Source organism: Nicotiana tomentosiformis, chromosome 2 (assembly GCF_000390325.3).
Source record: "Nicotiana tomentosiformis chromosome 2, ASM39032v3, whole genome shotgun sequence".
NCBI lineage: Eukaryota > Viridiplantae > Streptophyta > Magnoliopsida > Solanales > Solanaceae > Nicotiana > Nicotiana tomentosiformis.
Window position 1 is genome coordinate 31,823,567 of NC_090813.1, and position 21,257 is coordinate 31,844,823.

Genomic DNA, 21,257 nt, shown 5'->3' on the forward strand with positions numbered 1-21,257 from the left:
TACTTGTAAAAAATTTAACAAAGTAAGATTGAAATAATATTCATGTAACAAAAAAAAAATCGAAAATCCGAAAAACCTGACAAAATTGAACAAATCCAACCCAGTATAATTAGTTTAATTTGGTTTTGATAGAAACCGAACCAATTCGGTCCATATACACCCATACTCTTGAGATGTGAATACTAGAAATTGGTTCAAAGTTAAAAAGGACTTAAGTGACGTACAACAAGGTTAAATTCATGTACTACTTCAAATTCATATATAGGTGAGGTTCACGAATCAGCCTCAAATCTTATTGAAGCTATCTTGGATCATTCTTCCCTCCTTTGAGATGTTAGTACTCTTAGTCGTCTTAGAGAAATACATTTCACATTTGTACCTCTTGAGTCATATAATACAAGTTTATAACGTCTTGAGGCACTCCGTTCGTACCTTTATGTTTTTTGGTTGGATATTTAATTATTTCATAATACAGACTTGTATAATGAACGCAAGTGAAATAACAGATTATAATTTAGTCGATATATCTAAACTACAAAATAAATGACTTCATAATTTGTTCAAGTTTCTAACTACACTAGCAAATGCACAATTGGGTCTTTTTGTTATTGTTATTGTTATTGTAATATTTGTTTATATAATATATAATTTTGGTCTATAGATATGAATTGACCGGTGTCCCAAAATAGAAGAAATCTGCTTTTTTTTTGCCCCTTTCACTTTCTTCTCGAAGATGTACGTCAAGGGTAGTTGAAAAAGAGATGCAAATGAGAAATAGGCGTAGATATAAATAGTTAATGAAAACACATATTTCTCTAGTTTTTATTTTCATTTCCTTTGAACTTTTTGATAACGTAATTATGTTTGTTCATTCACCCTTGCTTTCTAGTAAAGAAACTCTTAGAAAACGAATTAAGGAGCAGTTCTTTTCAGGTTTATAATTAAACATTCTCCCTTTTGGCACTGAAACGTGAAAAATAGACATGATGAGTAAACTAGTACTCCTTACTGTATAGGTCAAAATCTGCCTCTGCGGGATTTAACATGGAGCGTTATTATGGAAAGCAATGTGGACGAGGTCGACTAGTAGATAACAGGGCTCGTAGCCGAGCAGTCTGTTGGCCTAAGTGAAGGTTAGTTTTGAAAATTGACAAAGGAAGCTCAGGCATGAACCAGGTCTATCCCATGTGTGCATATACACGGACAGATTCGAGCATGTGGGATGCACGTGAAGGAGATAAGCTTAACTTGGTAAAATTGATATCTCCTGATCGAAAATATTGCATAATTGATAAGGAGAAGGACTCCTTAATCAAAGAGAACACTATTCAAGATAAGGGAGGAGTTAGAAGTTGAGATCAACTAGAACTCTTCCACCAAGGAAGAGTAGCATTAGAACTCTAGTTATTTTCTACTCTACTAACTCTATAAATCGCAGGATGTTCTCATTCTACAGGGATGCACAAAAGCAGAAGTTAAACGTGAATTGAGAGCAAAATAACAAAGCATTTTGCAAGCAATTAGTGTGTGATTCAAGTGTACAAACCTGAAGCTACATGTACCAGATAGAAGAACCAACTCCAAGTGTCTGTCTTTTATTCTAGTTCAATTGTAGTAGGTGTTTTCATATTGTACCTTTTAGCTTTATCTAGAGGCAGTTGTAATAGGTACTCAAAGTATTCAAGTTAGAGTTAACTTGAAGTTGTCGCAGCAGTTAGAGGCTGGTTGCCACAACGGGATTAGAGTTAATCCTAGGTTTACAAAAGTATTTTATAAATACAGTTTTTAGCTCAGTGATTTAGTGGAGAGTTTGGGAAAATCCTACTGAGAAGTAGGTCGTGATTTTTTCACCTTTTGAGCCAGATGTTTTCCACGTAAAATACTTGTGTTCTTTACTTTCTGCATTTACTATTTCAGCAATTATAAGTTAAGGAATATATAGAAGAACCATGTCCTTCTATAATCAGTTTAGGCGAAAAATTGGGTACTACACAAATCACCCCCACCCCCCTCTTGTGTGATATTGAAGTTAAAAATATCAATTGGTATCAGAGCGGGTTATCCTTGAAGAGGCTAACACCTTAGGAGAAGATCAAGATGAGTGCACCACCTGGAAACCGGGAAGGGCAATCCACTGCTAGGCCACCACTTTTCAACGACTAGTATTACTCTTGGTGGAAAAACAGGATGAGAGATCACATCATAGGAGAAGATTCTGAGCTATGGGACATTGTCACTGATGGCCCACTAGCTACCATGAAGATAAATGCCGAAGGAGAAGAGGTGAGAAAGACAAGAGCTGACTGCACTGCTGACGACTTGAGAAAATGGGAGAAGAATGCTAAAGCCAAGAAATGGCTTGTTTGTGGACTTGGTCCAGATGAGTACAGTAGAATCAAAAGTTGTAACACTGCTAAGGAAATCTGGGACACTTTGCAAGTGGCCTATGAAGGAACACCTCAAGTGAAGAGGTCCAGAGGAACACTACTATATTCTCAATATGAGAATTTCATCATGAAGGAAGGGAAAAACATCCAATAGATGTATACAAGGTTCACCACATTGACAAATGAACTTAAGTCTCTTGATAGGATTATTTTTAAAGAAGAGAGAGTTGAGAAGATTTTGACAAGGATTCTGCCAGTTACTTGGGAGAGCAAAATCACTGCTATTCAGGAATCAAAGAATATTGTCACTCTTAAGTTGGATGAGCTAATTGGAAATATCACTGCTTATGAACTTAGAAGGCAAACCATGATGATGGATGTACCCAAGAAGGAAAGGAGCCTGACACTCAGAATCACTGAAGGTTTTGATCTAGAAGATGATGAAATGGCTATGATCACAAAGGACTTCAAGAAGTACCTAAAGAGAGGAAATGGTCCTTCAAGAAGTGAAAGCTACAGCAAACCAAAGGCTCTTGAAAGACAAACCAATGAGGGATGCTACAAGTATGGTAAGACTGATCACCACATCAAGAATTGCCCTTAATGGGAAATTGAATGGAAGAAGGAAAGAGCTGAACGAAGAAACAGGAAGAAGGAACAGGTTCAACCCAAGAAGAACAAAGGATCAACAAAGGCTATGGTTGCTGCTTGGGGAGAAAGCTCAGATGAAAGCTCAAATGACGAAGATGGAGATGAACAAGCACTTATGGCCATTGGAGAATCTGATGAGGAATCTGAGGTAAGTGTAATTCATCTCAAAGACAAGATTAACTTTTTGTCTAAAGAAAGGCTATCTGAATTACTTCTAGATTTCATTGATGAATCTGAGGATGTAAACAATGAAAACGAACATCTGTTTAAGGAATGTGTGGTTTTGAAAGCAAAGTGTAAGAACATGGAACTTAGGGTTAGTGAGACTATAAGTGAAAATACTGCATTAAAGAACCAGGTTCATGCATTTGAATCAAATATCCTAGAACTTAGATCTGAAAACCTAAAACTGAAATTAGGAACAAGTAAGAAGACAATTGATTGCACACAACTCACTCTAGAAGAAAATGTAAGTAAACTAAAATATGAGTTGTATAAGAAGGATGAGCAGGTTAGAATTTTGAGAGAGGATCTAGGCAAAGTCAAGCATGAACTAGACAGAACTTGTAAATGGAACAGGTCCTCCGATGTACTTTCATGGCTACAGGAACATCATAGTAGAATAAAAGAGGACTTGACTTTGGGAATATGCCACCTAAATGGGATCCCAAAAGCAAGTACCTTACACTTCCTGAGAACAAGATTTGTACTCACTGTGGTAAAACAGGTCACTATAAAAGTGAATGCAATGCAAAAGAAAAGGCAATCCAAAAGAACAAAGAATTTGTTCAAGGGAAGAATAGGCTACCAAGTTGGGCTAAAGAGAATCTGATTCATCCTTTTGCCTATAGAAAGGGATCCAAACTAGTTTAGGTTCCTAAGACTAACCCCTGATTTCCTTTTGCAGGTCCAAGTGAAGGGGAGCAGTTGTCACGACCCAAAATCCCACCACAGGCGTCGTGATGGCACCTTGTCTCTAAGACTAGGTAAGCCGATTTCAATTACATTTTGAAGCCATTTTTAAAAAAAATTAAATAAGTAATCAAAACTAACAGCGGAACAAATATGAACATATAACTTTCCAAAACTGGTAGTACTGAGTTACGAACTCTAACTGAATACATGGAATGATCATGAGGACCGAATATATAATACTTTGGATTACAAATTAACAGTACAATGAAATGAAAAAGACTCCAAGGAACTGCGACGACCAAGCAGCTCCACCTTAAATCCTTACGATCCCGCTTTAAATTTGCTCAAGTCCGATATCTCCAATACCTGGCTCTGCACAAATATGTGCAGAAGCGTAGTATGAGTACAACAGGTCGGTACTCAGTAAGTATCAAGACTAACCTCAGTGGAGTAGAGATGAGGTACAGTCAAGACACTCACTAGTCTAATAGCATGTGCAATATAATATACAAAATAATAGGAAACAGATAACAATAAGGGCAGGATAAAACAACCAGTGATATGCACAACAAGACAATAAAAATACCATAAATATTACTCAACAATTAATAAATACATGTACGCCCAATTAATTCAAGTTTTTCAAATAAATATCCTTCACATATAATTCTTCCAATTAACTCTCATTCAAATATAGTTTTTCTCAAATAATTATCTTTCAAATATAATTCTTTCATATAATACTTTTTAAATAAAAATCCTTCCAAATAAATATTTTGAATATAATTCTTTCAAATTATAAAGTCACCATGTGACACCTCATTTCATAATCATAAAATATACGGGTCTCGGCCCAATTTTATATTTTTTGTAAACACGGGTCTCAGCCCATTTGTCATATTTCCACGGCACTTCGTGCCCATCATTAAATTATATTATTTCCTCGGCACCTCGTACCCTCATTTCATATCACAACTGTACGGACAATTCACGTGCCAATATCCTCATTATTTACTCATAGCACCTCGTGCCTACATTTTATTTTATAATCCACCTGGCAATAGCCACAGGCTCCCAATTTTAACATAAATCAGATTATTATCAATTTACCAACAACAAGATAATTTGCACAAGGTATAAAAATAAACACAAGAAAATTACAATATCACATGAAAATCACCAACACCACAACTCCACATCATCATATATTGTCTCTGACAATAGCCACCATTATCGCTCCTATAGCCGCCCTTATCACTCCGCCCAGACAATATTCCAACAACACAACAATGGTGAAATGCCACCCTTATACCCACATAATATCAGCGGTGAAATGCCACCCTTATCTCCTCAAAATAATAACTCACACAACACAACAATTTACACGGCAAATTATCACGGCAACATAACAAAATCAATTCACATTACAGTTTGCCCAATGGCCACAACGAATTCCAAGGATATAACAAAATCAATTAATTTCACAATCAATAGCCCAAGGCCCACACAATGTATATATAAAACCTCAAAAATAATCAACAGAGATAGAAAAATAATCAACATAGGTCACGCCTTCATTAATTTAGATTTAGATAATTATATTAACATCTCTTCTTAAGTTCATTTAATTAATCATTTGCATAGGAAAAATTCATATTGAAATTAATTTTCAAGAAATATTAAACCAACAATTCTCACGAAATTTCATAAACATTTCAAGTAACAATCACATCAAATTGTCATATAAAAACAAATTCAATAACAAGGATTTAGGCATGGCAAACAGATGATTTAATAATTATCCACAATTACCCAATTTACTACACAATAATTCCTAAGACTTTAATCCAATAAAATTTGCACATATAAGCCCGAGTACGTACTCGTCACCTCGCGTACACAGCTTTTTATATTTCATAAATGGCACATAAGACTCGATGCCTAAGGGGTAATTCCCCTACTCGAGGTTAAGCAAGACACTTACATTTTTGAAGTTAAGCCAATATTTCAAAATAGCCTTCTTGCTTGAATTAACCTCCGGACAGCTCAAATCTATCCAAATTAATTGTATAACTTCATTAAAATTCATCGAAAATAATTCCGGATAATAATGCGTCGACTTAAAAATTTATTCCAAAAAGTCAACAAAAGTCAACGTGGGGCTCGCCTCTCGGAACCCGACATAATTTTCATGAAATCCGAACACCCATTCCAATACGAGTTCAACCATACCAATTTTATCGAATTCCAATAACAACTCGACCTCCAAATCTTAAATTTTCGTTTTTGGAAGATTTTACAAAAATCTTGATTTTTCTCCATAAAAATCCGAATTAAATGATGGATTAAAAGACATAATCATAAAAATTAATCAAAACTGGATAAGATTCACTTACCCCAAATACCCACGCAAGAATCTCTCCAAAAATCGCCTTCTACTGAGCTCCCAATTTGATTTTGTGTTATGAATTCAAACCCCTGTTTTTGAAAATTTTAATTCTGCCCAGGCATCAAAGCATCGCGATCGCGGATAATTAAAACCCAATCGGGAAGACAGAAAAAAGTGTTACCCAGCTTGTGCTTCGCGAACATGACATCACGCATACAAAAGCGGAGAAGAAAAATCTAATGGCTCACGACTGGCCAACACGAACGCGGGAAATGGTACGCGAACGCGAAAAATGGGATGGCATACCTTCGCGAACGCGGAATGAAGGACGCGAACGCAAAGAGGAAGTAGTCACCAGTGCGCAGCTCCTATTTTCTTCTACGCGAACGCGAAGAGAGCTGTGAACGTGAAGAAGGGAAAGGCAGAAGTACGCGATCGCGGAAGTAAGCTCGCGAACGCTAAGAACAAATAATGCCCCTTCCAAACTAATACTACGCGAACGCAAATGTGCAGCTGCGAACGCGAAGAAGGGAAAGACAGACCTTCACGATCGCGTATGGAGGCTCGCGAATACGTAGAACAAACAGTTCAAAAATAGAAGAAAATGGTCTGTAGCCCATCTGAAACACACCCGAGGCCCCCGGGACCCCGTCTAAACATACCAACAAGTTCCATAACTTAACACGGACTCGCTCGAGGACTCAAATCACATCAAACAACATCAAAACGACGAATCACACCTCAAATCAAAATCTATGAACTTTCAAATTCTATATCTTGTGCCGAAACACATCAAACCAATCCCGAATGACTTCAAATTTTGCACACAAGTCATAATTGACATAATGAAGCTATTCAAATTTCCAGAATCGGATTCAGGCCCCGATATCAAAAAGTCAACCCCCCATCAAACTTCCCAAAAATTCAACTTTCGACATTTCAAAGCCTAATTCTACTACGGACCTCCAAATAATTTTTCGACATGCTCCTAAGTCCAAAATCATCATACGGAGCTATTGACATCATAAAAATTCCATTCCAGAGTCGTTTGCTTAAAAGTCAACTCTTCGGTCAACTCTTTTCATTTAAGCTTCTAAATAAGAATTGTTCTTTTAACTAAATTCCGAATCTTCCGAAAATCAAGCTCGACCACACTCGCGGGTCATAATACATATTGCGAAACTGCTCGAGACCTTAAGCCACTGAACGAGGCATTAATTCTTAAAACGACAAGTCGGGTCGTTACATTCTCTACCTCTTAAACAAACGTTCGTCCTCGAACGTGCTAAGAATTATTTTGAGATTACCAAATTGATGGTTTTTACTTTTACACATATACTCACGGTTGATCCCATGTTACCGCATTTGAGATAAGCCCGACCACACTATCTCATTTGAGATTATTTCTTTTATCCATATTTGTAAACTTTAAGACCAATTTCTTACACTTCAAATATTTTCAAAAGAGCCTGATTTTCACAACAACGCATGGTATTAGTCTCAACTGGCTATAGCAACTCGTGCCTACACACACGTCAATTTTCTTGATAGTGTGGAAGTAATTTAAAATTTTCTGGGGTATTATATTCTTCCCTGCTTAGGATCCTTCGCCCTCAAACACATAACATAACTTATATCTTCTTTTGCAAATCTCACTCCCCCAAATTTTTATTAACTCCCAAATTTTTCAGAAATTTTGGCAGAGTCTCCCCTGTAAATGGGCCTATCCACCTGTCAGAGTAACACCAAAACAACTCCTAACAATACATCCACAACCCACCAATATATCACAAGGTATATATCAATAACACTAATCCCAACATTACAAGTACTGCATTATCATAATGATATCAGGACATGAAGCACATCATATATATGCTCATCACCACATCTCTGGTCTTAAAAGCCGTTCATAATTAATTCCAACATCATCAATAAATCTCATATTAACCACTACCTCATTTCGAATTTTCACAATACTGACAACAGAATGTGAGGCGCGAAGACCTCATGATTACTTACTCGGATTAATGAGTCACATTTAACGCCACCTGGGCACTCATCTCATAGGCTAAAACTCAATGTTTACAACACGAAAATGGCTGAATATGCACAGAAAATATACAAGAATTATAAAATAAGCCTAACATGCATGACTCCCTATTAATATTATTGTACAAATTAAATTTCACACAGGGAGAATTTTAAACTCATAAATATTTTACCTCAAGGACTTCGTCCTTATATAACTTCCACCGCGGCTTGTAACCCGGTTTAAATATTTCATCTTATATATAAATGCGAGGATCTCGTCCTCAACTCCGAATCACAAGTATTTTGCACATTGTGCCAACTGAAATTTCTATTTCCTTTCTTTCTTCTTTTCAATATATTGCATAAATAATTTTCACAACACATAATGAACCCTCATACCGGTAGGGTATATAATTCATATAAATTGGAATCAATTATTCCGAAACACATTAAAACCACTGTGATGAATAATAAAAAAATTACTTTTGGACTTATAGCCCTCAATGGTGCACAAAAATAAAAATGACAGATACGGGCTCACATCCTCAATTCTCCCAACAGGGATAACATATAAGTGGGTCACCAAAATTGCGAAGCTCATCCATAAGCGTAGCATAATAGGAGGACTCACCTCAATATTAAGAACCGAATCAAATTAAGGGAAAATATCTTTTTATAACAAAATCAGAATCGTACCTGTAACGTCACCATCTGGTGTATTGGACTCAGCCAAATCATAGAGATTATATCAACGGGTCGAGCCTCCACCTCGTAGGCACCCACTACCCGTCTGTCCCCCACCTCTAGCTGACTGTGCACGTGGAGTATAAACTGGAATAAAGCTTGTAGTTGGAGTGTTCTGATGAAATCCACCCCTCCCAAGTCTGGGATAGTCTCTCATGATGTGCCTAGTATCACCACACTCATAACAACCCCTATGAGGTCGCGGATGCTCGTACTGAGTCTGTACCGAATAACTGGAATAATCACTGTAAGAATCTCGTGTCGATGGTGCACTATAAACTAGAGCACCCCGAGTAATCTGATGTGTGGACTGAGCTGACCGACTGCTCGAGCCTCCGCTATAATGGGTCCTAGCTGAAGAGTAAAATCCACTGATCCCTCCAGATCTTTGAGACTTTTTGGCATCCTTAGACTCCCTTTCCTAGTCTAAAGCACCCTCAATCTTCCTTGCAATCTCCACTACTTGTTGAAATGAAGTATCAGTTTGCAACTCTCGAGCCATGCATATTTTAATATTATAATCGAGCCCCTCAATGAATCTGTGGACCCGCTCTCTGATTGTAGGAACCAAGATAGGTGCATGACGGTCTAACTCACTGAACCTGATAGTATATTCTGACACTGTCATAGTGCCCTAATGCAATCGTTCAAACTCTGTGTGCCACGCATCTCAGAGAGTCTGGGGAACAAACGCTTTCAAGAACATTTCCGAAAATTGAGCCCAAGTTGGTGGAGTTTCATCGGCTGGTCTACCTTCTTCATAGATTTGCCACTACCGATATGCTGCGCCTCACAGTTGAAATATAGTAAAGGTAACTCCGCTCACTTCCACAATACCCATGGTGCGGAGAATACGGTGACAATTTTTTAGAAATCCTTGGGCATCCTCTGTAGCTGTGCTACTAAAAGTAGGTGGACTATACCTCTTAAACCTTTCAAGTCTCTTTTTTTCTTCTTCTGATGCCTCGGGCCTGACCTCAGGATGAATCGGAATAATAGGTTGTACCGGTATTGCACCCGGAACCTGACCAACATGAACCTGCTGCTCTGGAGTTGTGGTAGGAGTCTGAGTTACTCCCCCAATATGTGAAATATTTGTTGCAACAGAGATCAATCCCGCCTGAGTTAATGTACCAAACATACTCAGGAACTGTGCTAAGGTCTCCTGAAGTCTGGGGTAACAACAAGTGTTTCTAGTACCTGTCCCCCAACTAGAGCTACTGGTGGCTCCTCAACTGTTATTCTGACAGGTGGTCTAGTCACAGCACGTACCCTTCCTCGACCTCTACCTCGGCCCCGGCCCCGGCCTCTTGCAGCCCTAGCAGTATGTGCGGATGCCTGCTCAGCTAACCCGATAGCATGTCTCCTCACCATCTGTGAGAGAATAGAGATACAAAGGCACAAATTCCAAATTCAACAAATTCCGCACGACATGAATGAAAGAAATGGAAATTTTCTAACAGTTCTGTAGCCTCTCTAAGATAGGTACAGACGTTTCCATACCGATCTGCAAGACGCTACTAGACTCGGTCGTGACTCGTAGAACCTATGAACCTAGAACTTTCATACCAACTTGTCACGACCCAAAATCCCACCAAAGGCGTCGTGATGGCACCTAGTCTCAAAGACTAGGTAAGCCGATTTCAATTACATTTTGAAGCTATTTTTTTAAAATTAAATAAGTAATCAAAACTAACAACGGAACAAATATGAACATACAACCTCCCAAGACTGGTAGTACTGAGTCACGAACTCTAATTGAATATATGGAATGATCACGAGGACCGAATATACAATATTGTTGGATTACAAATTAACAGTACAATGAAATAAAAAAGATTCCAAAGGACTGCGACGACCAAACAGCTCTACCTTGAATCCTTACGATCCCGCTTTAACTCTGCTCAAGTCCGATATCTCCAATACTTGGCTCTGCACAAAAATATGCAGAAGTGTAGTATGAGTACGCCACGATCGGTACCCAGTAAGTATCAAGACTAACCTCAGTGGAGTAGAGACGATGTACAGTCAAGACACTCACTAGTCTAATAGCTTGTGCAATATAATATATAAAATAATAGAAAACAGATAACAATAAAGGCAGGATAAAACAACCAGTGATATGCACATCAAGATAACAAGAATACCATAAACATTACTCAACAATTAATAAATACATGTACGCCCAATTAATTCAAGTTTTTCGAATAAATATCCTTCACATATAATTCTTCCAATTAACTCTCTTTCAAATATAGTTTTTCTCAAATAATTATTTTTCAAATATAATTCTTTCATATAATACTTTCTAAATAAAAATCCTTCCAAATAAATATTTTGAATATAATTCTTTCAAATTAAAAAGTCACCATGTGATACCTCATTTCATAATCATAAAATATACGTGTCTCAACCCAATTTCATATTTTTCGTAAATACGGGTCTCAACCCATTTTTTATATTTCCACGGCACTTCGTGCCCATCATTAAATCATATTATTTTCCAGGCACCTCATGCCCTCATTTCATATCAGAACTGCACGAACAATTCACGTGCCAATATCCTCATTATTTACTCACAGCATCTCGTGCCCACATTTTATTTTATAATCTACCTGGCAATAGCCACAGGATCTCAATTTCAACATAAATCAGATTATTTTCAATTTACCAATAATAAGACAATTTGCACAAGGTATAAAAATAAACACAAGAAAATCACAATATCACATGAAAATCACCAACACAACAATTCCACCTCATCACATATCGTCCATGACAATAGCCACCCTTATCGCTCATATTGCCATCCTTATCGCTCCTATAGCCACCTTTATAGCTCCGCCCAGACAATATCAATAGCCACCTTTATCGCTACTATTGCCACCTTTATCGCTCCTATAGCCGCCCTTATCACTTCGCCCAGACAATATTTCAACAACACAACAGTGAAATACCACCCTTATACCTACATAATATCAATGGTGAAATGCCACCCTTATCTCCTTAAAATAATAACTCACACAATACAATAATTTACACGGTAAATATCACGGCAACATAACAAAATCAATTCACATTACAGTTTTCTCAATGGCCATAACGAATTCCAAGGATATAACAAAATCAATTAATTTCATAACCAATAGCCCAAGGCCCACACAATGTATATATAAAACCTCAAAAACAATCAATAGAGATAGAAAAATAATCAACATAGGTCACGCCTTCATTAATTTAGATTTAGATAATTATATTAACATCTCTTCTTAAGTTCATTTAATTAATCATTTGCATAGGAAAAATTCATATTGAAATTAATTTCCTAGAAATATTAAACCAACAATTATCACAAAATTTCATAAACATTCCAAGTAACAATCACATCAAATTGTCATATAAAAATAAATTTAACAACAAGGATTTAGGAATGGCAAACAAATGATTTAATAATTATCCACAATTACCCAATTTACTACACAATAATGCCTAAGACTTTAATTCAATAAAATTTACACATATAAGCCCGAGTATGTACTCGTCACCTTGCGTACACGGCTTTTCATATTTCATAAATAGCACATAAGACTCGATGCCTAAGGGGTAATTCCCCCACTCGAGGTTAAGCAAGACACTTACCTTTTTGAAGTTAGGCCGATATTCCAAAATAGTCTTCTTGCTTGAATTAACCTCCGGACAGCTCAAATCTATCCAAATTAATTGTATAACTTCATTAAAATTTATCGAAAACAATTCCAGTTAATAATGCGTCGACTTAAACATTTATTTCAAAAGGTCAAGAAAAGTCAATGCGGGGCCCGCCTCTCGGAACCCGACATAATTTTTATGAAATCTGAACACCCATTCCGATAGGAGTTCAACCATACCAATTTTATCGAATTTCAATAACAACTCGACCTCCAAATCTTAAATTTTCGTTTTTGGAAGATTTTACAAAAATCTTGATTTTCCTCCATAAAAATCTGAATTAAATGATGGATTCAAAGGCATAATCATGAAAATTAATCAAAACTGGATAAGAATCACTTACCCCTGAAAATCACGCAATAATCTTTCCAAAAATCGCCTTCTACCGAGCTCCCAATTTGATTTTATGTTATGAACTCAAACCCCCGTTTTTGGGACTTTTAATTCTGCCCAGGCGTCAAAGCATCGCGATCGCGGAACATCAAATGCGATCGCGAAGAAGGATAAGAGTGTTGCCCAGCTTGTGCTTCGCGAACGCGACAACACGCACACGAACGCGTAGAAGAAAAATCTAATGGCTCATGACTGGCCTATGCGAACGCGGGAAATGGTACACGAACGCGAAGAATGGGATGGCATACCTTCGCGAACACGGAATAAAGGATGCGAATGCGAAGAGGAAGTAGTCACCAGTGCCCAGCTCCTATTTTCTTCTACGCGAACGTAAAGAAAGAGCTGCGAACGCGAAGAAGGGAAAGGAAGAAGTACGCGATCGCGGAAGTAAGCTCGCGAATGCGAAGAACAAATAATTCTCCTTCCAAAATAACACTATGCGAATGCGAATGTGGAGCTGCGAACGCGAAGAAGGGAAAGGCAGACCTTCGCGATCGCGTATGGAGGCTCGCGAACGCGTAGAACAAATAATTCCTCCTCCACAATAACTCTTCGGGAACGCGAAGGAGATGACACGAACGCGATTAAGGAAAAACCAGATGACAGATTCAGCAGTTCAAAAATAGAAGAAAATGGTCTGTAGCCCATCCGAAACACACCCGAGGCCCCCGGGACCCCGTCTAAATATACCAACAAGTTTCATAACTTAATACAGACTCGCTCGAGGCCTCAAATCACATCAAAAAAATCAAAACGATGAATCGCACCTCAAATCAAAATTTATGAACTTTGAACTTTCAAATTCTATATCTTGTGCCGAAACATATCAAAACATTCCGGAATGACTTCAAATTTTACACATAAGTCATAATTGACATAACGCAGCTATTCAAATTTCCAAAATTGGATTCCGGCCCCGATATCAAAAAGTCAACCCCCCGGTCAAACTTTTCCAAAATTCAACTTTCGGCATTTCAAGCCTAGTTCCACTACGGACCTCCAAATAATTTTCCAGATACGCTCCTAAGTCTAAAATTACCATACAGAGCTATTGACATCATCAAAATTCTATTCCGGAGTCATTTGCTCAAAAGTCAGCTCTCCGGTCAACTCTTTTCCATTTAAGATTCTAAATAAGAATTGTTCTTTTAATTAAATTTTGAATCTTCCGAAAATCAAACTCGACCACACCCGTGGGTCATAATTCATATTTCAAAACTGCTCAATACCTTAATCTACTGAATAAGGTGTTAATTCTTAAAAAGAAAAGTCAGGTCGTTACAACAGCCAAATATGGTACATGGATAGTGGCTGCTCAAAGCACATGATATGAAGCAAGAACTAGTTCCTTTCACTTGAGGACCTCAAAGGAGGTAATGTCTCATTTGGAAATGGGAAGAAAGGTGAGATCATTAGGTTTGGAAAAGTAGGTAAGACTGATTCTCACTCTAGTGAGAATGTCTACTTGATAGATGGCTTAAAATGCAGTCTTATTAGTGTATCACAACTGTGTGATAGAGATAACTTGGTAGCATTCACCTCTACCAAATGTTTTGTGATTAATCTTACCACTTACAAGATTGTTTTGCAGAGAAAAAGAGTGATCAATATATATATATTGTAGATCTGTCCACACTTTCAGAAAATAAACTCACTTGCTTAAGTGTGTTGGACAATGATCCCCTTCTTTGGCATAAGAGACATGGACATGAAAATCTGAGTCAACTCAACAAATTAGTTTCCAAGGATCTAGTGATAGGGTTGCCTAACATCAAGTTCAAGGAAGACAAAGTTTGTGAGGCTTGTGCAAGAAGGAAGCAGGTAAGATCCTCTTTTAAATGCAAGAAAGTGGTAAGCACCACCAGGACGATAGAACTGGTCCATATGGATCTTTGTGGTCCAATGGGAACATTAAGCAGAAGTGGTAAAAGATATGTGATGGTTCTTGTTGATGATTACTCTAGGTTTACTTTGACATTGTTTTTAACATCTAAAGATGAAGCATTTGACATGTTCACTTCTTTTGTTAGTAAAACTCAAAAACAACTAGGTAATCAACTTGCATCAATTAGGTCTGATCATGGCACTGAATTTGAAAATGCTAAATTTACTGAATTTTGTGATGAGCATGACATAGATCATAATTTTTCTTCTCCTAGGACTCCACAACAAAATGGAGTAGTTGAAAGAAAGAATATGACACTTGAAGATATGGCTAGGACTATGCTTCTTTCTAGTAAACTGCCCCATAGCTTCTAGGCAGAAGCTGTAAATACTGCATGCTATATCATAAATAGGTGCATGACTAGACCTCTTATAGAGAAGACTCCCTATGAGTTACTTAAAGGGATAAAACCAAACATATCCCATCTTAGGGCATTTGGATGCAAGTGCTTTGTGCACAATAATGGTAAAGTCTCCCTAGGTAAGTTTGATCCCAGAAGTGATGAGGGAGTATTCTTGGGATATTCTTCACATAGAAAAGCTTATAAGGTCTATAACAAAAGAACTATGTGTGTAGAAAAAAGTGTTCATGCGGTTTTTGATGAAACTAACATTCTTTTTGAGAGACAGGAATATGATGATGAAGCAATTGGGCTGGTAAGAAACTCAAATGAAATGACAATCCAGACTGAAGCTGCACTAGAGGAAGAAACGGGTGATGGAACAGGTTCTTCCACCCAGGGCAACATGACAGAGGGAATAGAACAAAGAGGAAAGGATTCTCAAACCTCAAGGGAACCTGTCCATGAACATGTTCCACAGCAACAAAGAATTGAAGGAACATCAAGGGGAAACCAGTTGGTTGTAAAATCTTACAAGTATCAAAGTTCTCATCCCATTGAGAACATAATCACTGATCCAACCTCTGGAATCAAAACCAGATCTTTATTAAAAGACCTTTGTGCTTTTGATGCCTTCGTATCTCTTATTGAACCTAAAAATGTTATTGAGGCTTTGCAGGATGCAGACTGGGTAAATGCAATGTAAGATGAACTCAACCAATTTGAAATAAGTCAAGTTTGGCATCTGGTACCAAGACCCAAGGAAAGATCAGTAATTGGCACAAAATGGGTCTTCAGAAACAAACTTGATGAAGATGGAACAGTTACAAGGAACAATGCAAGATTGGTGGTTCAAGGATATAGCCAAGATGAGGGCATAGACTATGATGAAACCTTTGCTCCCGTTGCAAGATTGGAAACAATAAGACTCCTCATAGCCTTTGCTGCTTACATAGAATTCTCCCTTCACCAGATGGATATCAAGAGTGCCTTCCTCAATGGCTATCTAAAGGAAGAAGTGTTTGTCAAGCAACCTCCGGGGTTTGAAAGCAAGGAAAGTTCTGATCATGTGTACAAACTTGACAAAGTACTTTATGGGCTCAAGCAGGCTCCAAGAGCATGGTATGAAAGATTATTAAAGTTTTTTGCTTGAGCATGACTACAAGAGAGGTAAAATTGACAATACTTTGTTCTTAAAAGAAAAAGGTAAAGATCTCTTGGTAGTTCAGATATATGTTGATGATATAATCTTTGGAGAAATTACTGATAAGTTAATTAAAGAATTTTCTAAACTAATGGGGAGTGAATTTGAAATGAGCATGATGGGTGAGCTTAATTTCTTTTTAGACTTACAAATTAAACAAAATTCAAATGGAACTATGATCCATCGGCAGAAGTATGTAAAAGAATTGCTTAAAAGGTTTAAAATGGAAGATTCCAAAGAAATTGATACTCCTATTGCAATAACTACAAAGGTGGAAATAGATGAACGTGGTTCATCTGTTGATCAGAAGTTGTATAGGGGAATGATTGGCTCATTGTTGTATCTCATTACTAGTAGACCTGACATTATTTTCAGTGTAGGCTTTTGTGCAAGATTTCAGGCAAATCCAAAGGAGCCTCACTTGACAACTGTCAAGAGAATTTTGAAATATCTAAAAGGCACCACTAATCTCTGTCTATGATATCCAAAAGGTAGTAATTTGAATCTAGTGGGATATGTTGATGCTAATTATGCAGGTTTTCTAGTGGATAGAAAGACCACCTCAGGTATGGCACACTTTTTTGGCTCATGTCTTGGGATACCAAAAAGCAAAATTCAGTTGCCTTATCTACTGCTGAAGCTGAGTATGTTGTTGCTGCTTCATGTTGTGCTCAATTGTTGTGGGTCAAACAACAATTAATGGACTTTGGAATTGATGTTGGTTGTATCCCTATTTTTTGTGATAACACTAGTGTTATTAGTATGACCAAGAACCCGGTTCATCACAAGAGAACTAAGCACATAGATGTTAGGCGTCACTTTTTGAGGGATAACTATGAAAAAGGGTTGATCACTATGGAATTTTGTGCTACTGACAAGCAAATAGCTTACATCTTCACAAAAGCCCTAAGTAGAGATCACTTTGAAAGGAACATGTTAGAATTAGGGATGATTAAGATTACCTAAAAGGACCAGTTCAGAATTCACAACGAAAAAAACAAAATTGAAAAAAAATAAAATAAAAAATTGCTTTTGGTTAGAAAATATGAAAATGTGTATATAATTAAATTAATTTTTGCTCAGACTCATACTTTCAATAGTATACTTGTAACGACCCGGCCATTCGTTCCCAGAGTTATAGCCCGGTTTTCCCATTTTTGCTTTTTTATGTGTTGTTCAGTGGTGTTGACTTATATCGAGTTGGTAGGTTTAGGTCCGAAGTAGTTTTGGAGGGCACGAGTGCCCTTACTAGTTTTGGGGCTTTGATTGGCAAAAGAAGTTTTCGCCGCCAAAAACTGGCGGAATGCTCTCGAAACCAATTCACTTGAGTGAGACAGAGGAGAGTGGAATTTCGTGTGTAGGGGTGAAATCCGGAGATCTACAAAGGAACGCCAAAATCGAAGGCAGCTCTCTGGGTCCCTACCGATGCTGAGGTGCGAAAGCATGGGGAGCGAACAGGATTAGATACCTTGGTAGTCCATGCCGTAAACGATGAGTGTTCGCCCTTAGTCTACGCGGATCAGGGGCCTCCTGCTATCCCAAAGAGCGGGGAAGGCTAGAAGGAAGGAATTGAGCTTGAAGGCTTTCACGGATTGATGCCGAGACTAGATTCAAAACTAGACTTGGGTAAGGCCAGGTATTCAGTGTCTGGTTTTGAAATGAACACTTAGTCTCTTAGTTAGAAAGTTAAGTTAGAAAAGTCAATCGGAAGTTGACTTATGAGTAAACAAATTCGGATATGGATTTTTATGATTCGATAAGCTTCGTTGGGTGATTTTAGACTTAAGAGTATGTCCGGAATATAATTTGGAGGTCCGTGGTAGAATTAGGTTTGAATTGGCGAAAGTTGGAAGTTTAGAAGTTCTTAGGCTTGAATTCGAGGTAGATTTGGTGTTTTGGTGTTGTTTTGGGTGTTCCGAAGGTTCAACTAAGTTCGGGTAGTGATATATGACTTGTTGGAATTATTGGTTGAGGTCCCGAGGTCCTCGGGTGAGTTTCGGATAGGTTTGGGTTGTGCTGCGCTCATTTTTCTTATGTTTCGACGCCGTTTCTTCAAGCATAAATGATATCATATTGAACAAATAAGCTCCGATTTCTTTTTTGATTGAAGCATTAGATCCATATCATAATTACGGACCTGTAGCAAAAAGAATCATCGAATTTGGACATCATATGAGTATTTTGTGGTCATTTTACTAAGAATTAGGTTAACAGATTTTTCAGATTAATTATAAAATTGCCACTGACGATGTATTTAAAAATCTGCACGATTTGCAAATATTAAAATCTACATATCTCCTTCATTATAAGGTTAAATTGAGTGATTCAAAAGCCTAACTTGAATAGAATTTCACAAGAAATCCATTGGAGGAATAAAAAGAGAGTTTCGGGGTCGTTGACATGAGAAACGAGGTAGAATAGCTGGCAGAAAAATATATAAAATGAGGGTTTGTTCATTCGGTCATATTTTGAGTTGGGGAGCTCGGATTTGGGCGATTTTCACTATAAGGATTGGGGTAAGTGTTCTCTACTCAGCTTTGTTTATATTTCATGAATCCATCTTCGTTTTTGGGATTTGATTGATGATTTCAAAGTGAAATTGAGGGAGTTAGGGTTTGAGTTTTGGAGAGTTTAAGTGAGGATTTGAGGGACCAAACAGAGTCCGATTTTGATGAATTTTATATGGTTAGACTCGGGATAGGACGAGGTTTATTATTCTGCTATTTTTGACTAATTTCGAGACGTGGGACCGGGGGCCGGGTTTTGGATGGTTTCGGATTTTTGGCATATTTTGTAGTTTTTATTGTGGAATTCGATTCGTTAGCCTATGTTGATGGTATTAATCTGATTATTGTTAGATTTGGAGCTTTTGGAGACCGAGTCAAGAGATGAGGGCATCCCGGAGTAGGATTTTACGCTGTTAAGGTACGTAACAGTTTTAACTCTGGCTTTGAGGGTATAAACCCAGAGAATTTGATATCATGTGACTGTTTGGAGGTGATACCCATGCTAGGTGACGGGCGTGTGGGCTCATGGATATCATCTGTGTTTACGTAGTTACTTGTTGGTGAACCTGTCTGCCTTCATGTTAGAGATCATGCTTAGGCTTTATTCATGCTCACATTATTTGTACTCAGTCATAGTAATTATTGTACATGTTTACCTCAGTCTCTATTATTTGCTAATATGCTGTGATACTTGATGTGGGCTGTGTGCCCTTATTTGTTAATGATGGTGAGGCTAGTGAGGTACATGATTGAGTGAGGCCGAGGACCTGGCTGTGAGGATATTAATACCATAGCGCGTGATTTATCCACGTAGCATGTGAGTTGACCGTGCAGGTCCAGGTATTGATACCATAGCGCGTGAGTTGTCCGCGTAGCATGTGAGTTAACCGTGCGGATCCAGGTATTGATATTATGGCACGTGAGTTGTTCGTGCTTAGCGCTTGGGCTTTGGGAGCCCCTCCGGAGTCTGTACACACCCCCAGTGAGTGCAGAGTGTTGAGCGTTGAGTGCTGAGTGCGAGTGCTGAGTGATGGAGTGACATTGCTGTGAGGTTGCATTTACTTTTGTTGTTGCTGCATTTACCTGTTACTTTTCCTTGTAGTCTTACTGATTTATGAAATTACCTGTCTACTCCTATTTGTACTTAATTGTGGAAATTATAATTGGATTATTCTGCTTAGCTCATTACTACTGCTTAGTTCCTTAGTTATTTCTATTACTATCAAGTCGGTTGTATTCATACTACACCCTGCACTTTATGTGCAGATCCAGGTGAGTTAGAAGGTAGCGATCGTTGAGTTTAGGCCGGCTATCTTTGAAGATTGCAAGGTAGTTGTTAGCGTCCGCAGGACCTTGTTACTCCTCTTGTCATTTCTTTTTTTGGACAGTTAGACATATTATATATCTTAGTTCATAGTTTTAGATGCTCATGACTTAGTGACACCCCGATGTTTGGGGCTCGTTTTCGTATTTTTCTATATTATATTTAGAGTTGATTTAGTTTATAAAAAATTTAAATGTTGAAATATTTTATTAAATTCTTATAATCGGTTTAGTAGTAATATTTTGGGAAGTAGGCTTGCCTTGTAACACGATAGGTGCCATCACGACCATGGTTAGATTTTGGGTCGTGACAATACTCTTATTCCATGTGTTAGAATGACTCATTAATCTCTAATGATATTTTCTCTATTTTGGCAAATTTAGACTTACACAAGAGAATTATTAGTGAAGAACTTGGTTCATCAAGATAACACGGTATATTTTCTACACTCTGCATAATTTGAAATAACAATATTTGGATCATGAGAAGAGTCCTACCTAAGTCCAAATTCCTTTTAAACTTATCCAATATAAGTGAACCAGTTTCGTTCAAAAGAATCCTAACCAAATTAAACCACCTAGATACTAGGGAAAGACTCCACCGCCTCTTCAAAGCTGACAATTCAATTTGATTAGACTTCTAAAAGTCTGAAAAGCCTGTCGTTACCCATTAATTATCCCCTTTAAATTGATCATCATCATCTCTGTCTTCATTCC

At 37.7% G+C, this 21,257-nt stretch overlaps 1 protein-coding gene across 1 annotated transcript; it reads left to right on the forward strand.

Moving 5' to 3' along the window:
• The first annotated feature begins 2,187 nt into the window (after positions 1-2,187).
• LOC138904562 (uncharacterized) lies at positions 2,188-2,541 on the forward strand. The gene has a single exon (XM_070193067.1). It carries the CDS (start codon positions 2,188-2,190, stop codon positions 2,539-2,541), a length of 354 nt encoding a protein of 117 aa, XP_070049168.1.
• Positions 2,542-21,257: the final 18,716 nt, after the last annotated feature.